General features: G+C 46.6%; 1 protein-coding gene across 1 annotated transcript; it reads right to left on the minus strand.

Annotated features, from left to right (window-relative positions):
* Positions 1 to 3297: 3297 nt before the first annotated feature.
* On the minus strand, positions 3298 to 10489 carry MRPL12 (mitochondrial ribosomal protein L12). Its single transcript, XM_083598444.1, has 5 exons — positions 10333 to 10489; positions 8959 to 9145; positions 8686 to 8760; positions 6203 to 6340; positions 3298 to 3697 (listed from the first exon to the last, which is right to left on the minus strand). Exons 1-5 carry the CDS (start codon positions 10383 to 10385, stop codon positions 3581 to 3583), a joined length of 570 nt encoding a protein of 189 aa, XP_083454570.1. The 5' UTR covers positions 10386 to 10489; the 3' UTR covers positions 3298 to 3580.
* Between the last annotated feature and the right edge of the window lie 30 nt (positions 10490 to 10519).

Here is a 10519-nt window from a genome sequence, read left to right on the forward strand (position 1 = left end):
GCAATGGCTTTACCTAGAACAGGAGTGGCTAATGTAGTGCTCTCATGGCCAAGGATGATGGTTGTTGTAGTCCAACTTTGGGTACCCCTGACCTAGATTTCTGGGTTCATGTTGAGTAGGAAAAAGGCATGCAGTGGGCCAGTCCTCTGGGAGACAAGGAGTCACAGGTCCAGTTATAGAGCTCTTTGGATCAGATCCTGCCGCTTTTCTTCCAGCCCTGTGGACACTGGCTTTGCCTGAGATGAGGATCAAATTTACTGGCTTTGCCTGAGATGAGGGTCAACATTTTTCTCATTGCTTTACACTTTCCCTGAGCTACTATAGTTTGTTGACCTGCCTCTTGAAAGCTTCCTGGCAGTGTTTATTTGCCCACACTCTCTGTCCCCATCCACTTACCCTCACCTCTCGCAATAAACTTCTCTTCTCCCACTGCACCTTGAAACCAACACAAACATATTCTGTATTGTGATCTGAATGTTATCAGCTGCTTTACCCTAGCCAACCTCTTCTCTTGGGGAGCCTGTGGCCTAACATTCCATATATGGACCTTCTGCTATGTACTGGGCCATGGATTCAGATGGCTCTGGCAACCAGAAGGGCACTCCCACTTTCCTTGTCTAAATGGTAGCCTGAATGCTGCTGATGTTCCTTCATGCTGTTAATACTGGCTGTTTGGGCTGGCAGGGGATTTGAGTTCCTTTGGAGGAAAAACCTTGGGAGCGCTTGTATGTTGGAGTACTTGTTGTTGATGGGCCTTGACCTCTTCCAGTGGAAGTGCTGGCTACCTCATAGTTTTGTCTGTTGCATGTAGAGAGAACATCTGAAACCACCTTACATGAAGTCAGAACATTAGTCCATCCAGTTCAGTACTGTCTTGTTTGGACTGGCCGTGGCTCTCCAGTATTTCTGATATCCCAGAGATTGAAGCTAGGACCTGTATGTGGGAGGGGCAGGAGTGGGGTGTTCTGTGACATTTGTACCATTGCTGCAGGTTGACATGCCTACCATGCATGGCTAGTGTCAGTTGGCAGAGATGCAAGTGAAACACCCACAGGCTACTGGATCTTGTTTCTATAACTCTTCTTGTATTTAGGATTGTAAACAGTAGTCTTGCCATAGCAGCCACTGCCACAGTGGCACTACAGCACCTTTAGTAGAAAGGAGCACCTAAATATGTGCCTGACTACAATTGCACTATGCAGCATCTCAGACATGTCTGAAGCTGAAGGCGATGTAGAAAACTGTGGAAATTTAATTTTGTGTGTTTCTAGCCCCCAGTGTGCAAAAGCATGGAAATACATGGGCAGGGTCAAATAAATGTTTCTAAACATTTCCTTCATTTTGTATTATTTGTTGCATTTTTTTTAAAAAAAGACAACAAACAGAAATCAAAGCTGATTCAAAGTTGAATGTTAGCATCATGCTCTTCTCTGAGCTGGCCAGGGACACTGTTTATTGTTCAACCTTCTCTTCAAAAGCATCCCTTCCCACTCCACTCCCCGCAAACTGCTTTAAGAGCACACACCTTGATGGATGTACTAACAAGGGCGATGCAATAGAGTTCTTTACTTCACTGGACACAGGAAGCAGGAAACCACATATTTATGTTTAAAACAAAATGGCATTTAGACACACAGTATGGTTACAAGGGAGGAATTTGGAGTGCTTTGGCCATTTTAATATTTTCTCCCCACTATTAATACACCTGCCAACTTTGGAGGATGCAGCTGCCTCCCTCCACACTCACGGCCTCCTATAAGTGATGTATGTGACCGCAGAAAGTAATCAGGGCTTCCTAGTATGTAGAGTTTCTTGCAAGAGGGCATGGCTGTATCCACAGAGGACTACATCATAGCATAGGTTCTGTGCACAACCGCTGAGATGCATAGGACAAAAATATCCTAAACTAGTTCTTCACTGGGAATATTTGGCATTTTGTAGTGAACTGATTTAATGGGAAATGCCTAATAAGAGACATTCAAGAAAGAAAGAGAAACCAAACTCCATGCTTCTTAGCAAAAAGCCTATGCAATTGGCCACTTCCAGGATAGACTGTTTGGAACGAACTAGCTTTTATGAGGCTGAGGAAGGCAAGAAAGCAAAAGTGGTCAAATACGGCATTACTTTCCATACCCCCCCACCTGCCAAATAGAACTCAGGAACAAGTCAAGGTGAAAGGTGTGACAATATGGCCTTTGGACTAATAACCCAGCTTGTTTCACTGGGTGTCTTATCTAAAACCAACTGAGAAGATCAATTCTGGCCACTTCAAAACGGTGTAGCGAAAAGGAACACACTGTCATTTATGAAGAGAACATGGAACAGGCTGAAAGAGGTTCACTGTGTCCCAGAGGCCCTTCCCTTTGTGCTCCACTCCTTCCAAGAACGGTCTCTTCCAAGCACTGACTCCCCTCATCCCTTGAAACAGGAGCTCCTCTTTGGATAGATTTAGCTGCCCAACTTTCATTTGGTGAAGCTACAAGCCAGCGAGGGCCTGGCAGTAAGAAAAGCCGAGTTGCCTATAAATCACATCCGATGGGGTTGAGGGAAGGAGTGTAAAACTGATCCACTTGTAACAGAGAACAGCCAGGAGTTCTGGAAGATGGCCAGAGAGATTTTCCCACGAGCTCAGGTTCTTGGTGCAGAAAACAGGTGGAAAGAAACAGGGCAACTAGTATTACTCAGGGTATCTATGCATGGTGCGGACCTACACAATGCATCGTCCCTGCCCAGGATTACCTGGTGCAGAAAAACCTGTCATTTAAGTTAATATCCTGAGGAGAAAAGAGATCAGGCTTTTTCACATTCAATCTCTTTCATGGGGAGGAACAGCTCATGATGGGGAAAGCTGCCTGCAATGCAAGGCAGGTCCCTGGACCACTACACTTCTATGTTGAGTGGCTAGCCATCACCATGCTTCGTCAACATGCTTCTCCCCAACCCGGGCTACAATTCCCATCACAGTATCAAAGAACTGAAGAGTCTGAAGGGACTCAGAGGGACATCTAGCCTAACCCCCTGCAATGCAGGAATCTCAACTAAAGCATCCGTGGCAGATGGCCATCCAACCTCTGCTTAAAAACCTCCAAGGAAGGAGAGTCCACAGCCTCCCAGTCAACTGGGAAGGCTGTCCTTGTGGGTCATGTTAGAAACTGCAGCTAAGAGAGTGGCCCTGAATAACACCAAGAGACCCTAAGATGAGCTGCTAGCAGGATCTGGTGCAAAAACGCACAAACCAGGGAGCCCTTCCAGGTGAGGAGGGACACTGGTATGCAAGAAAGTCTGCTCACACAACACTTGTTCTAAAGGCATTTGCCCCCGTGTATACTCTTTATAGATTCAGTTCCTTGCAGTGTTGGTACAAACAACAGACCCCCATTGTGCCGAAGACATTCATCCCACACTGGGCCATCTCAGTGGACAACCACATTGCAGAGAAAACAAGGCGGGGCACAGCTTCATGGAACTGCACAGCACCCCACCACCACCAGTCAGCAGGCAAATAAAAGCTTCAGGTGGGTGACAGAGCGCAGGACTTTCCCCTGCTCTGCTTTAGTCCTTTGGCTGCCGATGCCAACCGTTACTCCAGAACGACAGTCCCTCCTGCTGCCTCCAGAGCAGCTTTGATTTTCTCCGCTTCCTCTTTAGAGACGTGTGCCTTGATCTCTTGAGGAAGAGACTCTACCAACTTTTTCGCCTGCAAGAGATAAGAGAGCCACTCCAGTTAGCCACGGAAAGGGATAACACTGTACCCAAGAAGCTGCTGCTGCCTGCTCCTACTAGTATGGGACCCTCTGTGACTTCGCCCCTATCTCCCCACTTGGCAGATCACGCAGCCTAGAAGATGAGCCAAGCAGAAGCGTTTCCTAGGCTGAAGCGGCAGTATTAATTTTCAGCTGGCCAAGTTCCTGGCAAGAAACAGTAAGCCATTTCTGACCAGAGTCCAAATGCTTAGAAGAATCCTCTTTGGAGCATAATGATTCGCAAGGGACTTGCCACACTAGCTGGTACTATCTCAAAGGATGCAAATTCGCTTCCACTAACTCTGCATTAGCTCCTCACTTTCCTCATGTGAACGTTCCTTTGGCAGCTCATCTCTTTGTACCGTATTTTTCGCTCTATAACACGCTCCCAACCATAACACGCACATAGTTTTTAGAGGAGGAAAACAAGAAAAAAAATATTCTAAACGAAACAGTGGATGTATGATTTTTGTGGTTCATGCTGTAGCCACAGACATGTGATCTGACGGTGAGTTTGGGGTAGCCCAATGCAAAAATCCTGAGGATCTATGTGGATCCGTGCTTTGTAACCACGTTTTTGCACCACTGCGGCCCTAGGCAACAGTGGGTGCGTGATTTTTTTGGTGCAAGCTGTAGCCATGGACATGCTATATGATCTGATGGTGAATTTGGGGTGACCCAGTGCAAAAATCCTGAGGATCCATGTGGATCCGTGCTTTGTAACCACGTGAATGAAGGAACTGTCAGTAATGTATGGTATCTCCAATACAGTGATGAAGGAAGAGGAGGGGGGGGGAGCTCACACTTGTCCTAGGCAAAGCAGCCAACTCCTATAGGCCTAGGTGCCTTCACCCCCCCATTAAATATTTGAGGGAGTCATCCTCCCCCCATGCTGATGGGCATTGCCATTCATATAAGGTACCAGCGTGCATGCACTTTGTCTTGAGATCATTGCAGTCTGTGAGATGGGGCTTACCTGTACCTGCCCCCCCCCCAATATTTTATTGAAGTTGGAAGAGGGAGGGAGGGAGGGAAGAGAGATGGAGAGCTCACATTTGTCCTAGGCAAAGCAGCCAACTCCTATGGGCCTAGGTGCCTTCACCCCCCCCCATTAAATATTTGAGGGAGTCATCCCCCACCCCCCATTGTGGTATGTGAGTGGGGCTTACCTGGCTGTCCCCCCAATATTTTTTGAAGTTGGAAGAGGGAGGGAGGGAAGAGAGAGGGGGAACTCACATTTGTGCAGCTGCCTTGCCTCGAATCGGAGCAAAAAGAGGAGGAGGAGACTCAGGGACACGAGCCTTGTAAGCTGCTTTGTTTGAATTTACCGGTGAGGTGCTGGGGGAGGGACGGAAGGGGATGCCCTCTTTGTCCCTCCTTCCAGCTCATTGTAAAGAAAGCAGAGTAAGAGCCGCTTACATTTGTGTAAGGGAGAGCCATAGAGCAGGCAGACACTGAGAAAGAGAGGCTGTCTCCCTTTCCCCACCTTGGCTTTTACACGCTGCGCGCAGCTCTTGCCGGCTTCCGAGCGCCCACCTCGCCAAAAAGCCATAGAGCAGGCAGACAGGAGAAAGAGAGGCTGTCTCCCTTTCCCCACCTTGGCTTTTACACGCTGCGTGCAGCTCTTGCCGGCTTCTGAGCTGCCTCCCTTCTCCCACCTCGCCAAAAAGCCATAGAGCAGGCAGACAGGAGGAAGAGAGGCTGTCTCCCGACACTCAGCTGTTGCTCAGCTGTTGCCGGCTTCTCAGCAAGCCAAGCAGAGGAAGAGAGGCTGCCTCCCGAACAGCCAGCAAGAGCGGCTCCTCCTGCCTGCATTCGCTCCATAACGCGCAGACACATTTCCCTTTACCTTTTAGGGGGGGGGGAAACTGTTATGGTGCGAAAAGTACGGTAATTTGCTGCCCCCAAGTGGTATGACCAAGGGCTCATCCACTCTTCACCTGACCTGTATTGTGTACTGATTCATTTCCCCTGATTACTGTGTACTGATTAAAGGTCCCAGGGCTTTCCTCATTGTTCTGCAACTGTGCCTTGTGAAAATTTGATCTTTCCCACTGAATCAGATCTTTTTTGATGGATGCGCAGAAAATCCAAAGAGAGATTTTGCTTAATGGAGCTTCAAGTCAGCAGGTAGGATCAGATTTTCGGAAGGCACAGCCACAGAAAAAGAAAAGCTCCCGGACCCAGGGGAATAAATTGGTACACAATACAATCAAAGTACAGGTCAAGCAAAATGTGCATTTGCCCTAAGTACTGACTGCAGACCTCTTGTGAATATATCAGACAAGAGGCAGAGAGCAAGGAGGTACTTGCACCACCATTAAATGCACAAAAGTAGCCCAAGTAGATGGGGCTACTTGATAATTAAGTTCTGTATGGTACAAGTAAAAGGAAACTTGCCTCCCTCAAGCCTTTAGCACATTCACCTGTTAAGTCAGCCTTGAGCACCATCTGCTTACCTGGACAAGGTTTAAGCCTTGCATACAATTCTTCACCTCCTTGATAAGTTTCACCTTATCTGCAGCATTCAATTCAGTCAACTTGACTGTAAAATTTATCTTCTCCGGCTTCTTGGGGACAAAATCCTCTTCAGCTTCCTAGCAAAAAAGATAAAAACCCACTCACAATTGGCAACAGGAGCCTGACCCTCACATCCCTGAAGTTTCATTAGCCAATGGTAGTACCAAAGTACCAAATACAGAGGGAAGATCTAACAAAACTTGCACCAGCTACTCCTTCATTATTTCCCCTAAATTCTTGTGTTGGGCTGCAAGACCATTGCTGAATCTTTATTTTTATTTAACCATAATGTATATAGCACTTGACTGCAACAAAACCGTTATGCGGTTTACAAGAAATGAAAACCATCAATGAAAAGTTAGAAGCAAGTAGTTAAAACATTTAAGAGTTGATCAAAATCAACAGTAAACTAGAAAGAAGATTAAAACACCTCACCATCTATGCTAGTTCTCCTTTAATGATGAAGGAATAGAGACAGTAGGTCAGCCCAAAAGCCTTGCCTTAACTGAACACCAGCTTTTTATTACTGGAAGTGGCCCAATGAGCATATCTAATCAGTTACTGGAAGTAATAGCAGGCAAATTGTTATTGACTTGAAAGGCCCAGCATATGGACCAGAAACTTCTGATTGTCTACAATGGGAAATAGGTGGCGGGCCGAATGGACATTTCATCTGCTCTACAAATGCTCAAGATCTTAACCAATGTAATACAGTAAGGCAACTTTCACTAACCTGCTGCTGTCCAGATGTTTTGGACTACAGCTCCAGATGGCAGTTGTAGTCAAAGACATCTGGAGGGCACCAGGTTGGCAAACACTGATCTAAGGCTGGAAGGGAGAAGTATCACAAATGTTGTATAAGTAACCTCCTTTGAGAAAGGAGACTTGGATGGGGAAATCTTCACATTTAAGGAGCACTTGCCTGCAGCTTTAGAAGTGCCTGCATGCAGTTTACGCAAATCCCTGCATGGTACTTAGAAAATCTTAATAAGGGGAATGGGTCACAGAAAGGTGTGGCCCCAAGGGGCAACTTATTTTTTAAAAACAATTTTTATTAAAGATTTTCCTCGTTTATAAAAGGCACATGCATTGTCTCTTTCTTCAAGCTGTGTTTTCTACAGATCAGTTACATTTGTCATGAAACATTGGTGTTATATGCAGTATAGGCTTGGGAAGGGGGAGGGGATGGGAGGGGGGTGGGATGGTAAAGTTTATGTTTTTTGACAGTGTATGTGGGGAGAGGGTTGTTTCAGCGTCACTTGGATAGGTTCTCTTTCTATTCGCTTGTTATGTTTCCTTGGTGGTGAGAGAGGTTGGGGTGGCCTAGGATGTGGTTGATTGCCTTTGCTTGGCTGCAGTGGGATTTGTTTGTGTGTGTGTGAGGGGCCAAAGGGCAATGTATTAACGCCAAATCAACTGTCAACAAAACATCTACCACTGAGTATTTTATTCTAGTGAACGCTACTGACCAGGAATATAGAACTAAGAACTCAGTGCGTAATTCAAGCCGACCTGTTTTGATCCAACAGCTCCCAACTTGATTCTTGATGTAGTATCAGCCATGAGATGTCAACTGCGGTAAGAGTTATTACAACTATCTGCCCAATCTTAGGTAAAGGGTTTTAACATCCATGTCCAGGCTTCCATATCACCTGCAGCTCAGGTCTTTGTGATGTCCACAATAATGACAGGGTTATCCTTGATTATTGCAGGCCCAACACATCATGTGTTCGATTTAAATTGTTGCAGTGGCCTGAAAATATGTGATGCAATGGCACCCTCTTTTTCATGGGCAGACTATTCATGATTTTGCCTTTACACATGGACCCCTGGAACTGAACCTCAAATAAGTGGCAGGCCCACTGCACTGTGTTAGTGCTATTTACTCTTTAGATAGGTTAATGGCTTTGTGTGGCTTTTATATACAGTAAATGGTATTTTGGTTCTGAATATCTTATTTATTAACAGTTCATAAGACAGGGAATATAAATAAATAAATGTGGCAAGATGATTGTGATACCAAGCACAACCACAACCCCTATTAGCAGAGAACTTTTCTCACCCCTGCATTCCCATCTCCAGTTGCTGAGTTTGTTATACACCAGTAACATCCAGGAAAATGTCATCTGACGAGTTAGCAACACTGAAACAACCTTTTCCATGACACTGCAGCAGAACTGCTTCTCTTTCTGCTTCAAAAGCCACTGTTAAATGCAGGGCAACAACAGGCTGGCTGCATGCTTAGTCCAACAGCCTCAAGCAATCAACATGCCTGTTATGTAATATTTTGGTGCCTTCACACACAACTCTCTCAACAGAATGCTCATTTGTAGGGCTGCTGAAGTTTTCCATTCAGACATTTGCCCAGCTACAGCTGCTACTCAGCCCAAATAAACAACAAGTTAAACGATCGATCCCTTACTGGAGTTGCTGCTTGTGCTGGTGGCATCATCCCAGCCATTGGCATGAGTCCCATATCTTGGATCTTGAGGGTTTTCTGAAGAAAAAGACCGTGTTAGAGAAATATTAATCCTTCTTATATATCATATGCATCACAGAAGTTGGGGAAGGAGTTCCAAAGCACTCCATCCCACTGTTACAGAAAAAGAGAAAGACACGACCAACAATGAGCTGTCTGCTGCCCCATCTTTCCCTAGTACAGCAATCACCCTGCTTCCCATGCAAACAGTGGCACCTTCAGCAGTTCATTGAGGTCAGAAATCTCCAGTAGGGTGAGGCTGGCAATGTCTTGAACTAGCTGCTGAATCTTGGGTGAGTACTCCTTAGGAACATTATCAAGAGGCGGAGTTGCCAAGGCTTCACTTCGCTGTGAGCTGGTAGTCTTCAGCATCCTAACAGCACATGCTCGTGGCTGATGCTGCCTGTAGAAAAACCAACAAAGAGTTTGTCAGCACTTCATGGTTCACAACATAAAGACTTGTGCAAGCAGCAAATGAATGAAAGAATGAGAACAGATGTGCTTCAGGAGAAACAGCAAGGCCACCCAAGTGAGAAGAAAGGGTGATAGAAACATGGATTGGTGTAGGTGCTGTGGAAAAGGGGAGGGAGAAGCAGCACCTCTCAGCAGCGACAAAACTGTAATTTTAAAAACAAATTTAAGGAGATGACCATATTACTAAAAGGCATTTTTAAAAGCTTGAAGTGTTTTCTAACGTGAGGTATAGAGAAATTTGTTTTCGCACTGTGAGCTCCACAGTGGGATAACTCAGAGCAGATAGTTGTCAACAGAGCAGGTGAAGTGCAGGGTGGACTGACTTCAATCTTGCATGGTCTACTCTAATTTTCAAAAAGGAAGTCCTCTGCTCCACAAAGCAAGAATGTATATTCATATCTTAGTAGGGCTTAAGTAACCTCAAATGTACCTTCTTACTTATAAACATAAAAATTACCTTGGAACAAATCAAGAGCCAGCTAATCTACTATTTTTTTGTCAAAAATAGTCCAGACAATTCACAGCTTCTGTCTTCCGGTTCTACACGGACTATTTCTCAAACTTGCTGTTTGTGACTGGAAACTGGATAATGAGAACAAGGGGAGGGGGACACCTGCAGAGATAGCACTAGGTTGTCCAGCTGAAACTGCCCAGTGGTTGACCTTCTCTTGGTGTTGCAGGGGGTTGGACTAGATGACCCTTGGGAACCCCTTCCTTCCTTCAGTTTTAAGCTCCTACCCACTCCTAGCCTACTGACTAAAAGCAGGAGCCAGGAAGCAGGAAGTTTCTGGTTTTAAGTCTCGCCTCAGCCATAAAAACCAGCAGGTCGGCCTTTGGCGAACTTGCCACCACCACCTTTGCGCCCTCGATGGTGATTTGGGGATAGCGAGGGCGGCCCACCTTTCAGAGCTGTTGCGGGCACCACCAAACGGGAAGCACCCGAAGCAGCTTTGAACATTTCACGGCGGAAAAAGCGCGCGTGGGCGCCTCATCCCTCACGCGGGAAAGGCGGGATTCCGCTGGGAGTTTGGCACGTGAACTCGCCTAACCTCGACCTCTTTCGGGCCCCTCGGCGCCCCGAAGAACCGCCCAGCCCACCTCCCGCCTCTTGCATACCGCAGCAGCAGGCGGATAGCGGTACCGAGCCGGCCCGCGGGCAACATGGCCATGGCGGCAGCTCCAGGAGGCGGGCAGGACGGAGACACACCGGCGCTCTCCTCTGTCTCCGGCGTGCGAGCGGCAGAGGACGCCGAGGGAACGCTCTGCCCGCTCCTTCTCTCTGATCCAGCGGGGTGCACCTATC

The sequence above is a fragment of the Podarcis filfolensis genome (assembly GCF_964270895.1).
Source record: "Podarcis filfolensis genome assembly, chromosome: 2".
Taxonomy (NCBI): Eukaryota; Metazoa; Chordata; class Lepidosauria; order Squamata; family Lacertidae; genus Podarcis; species Podarcis filfolensis.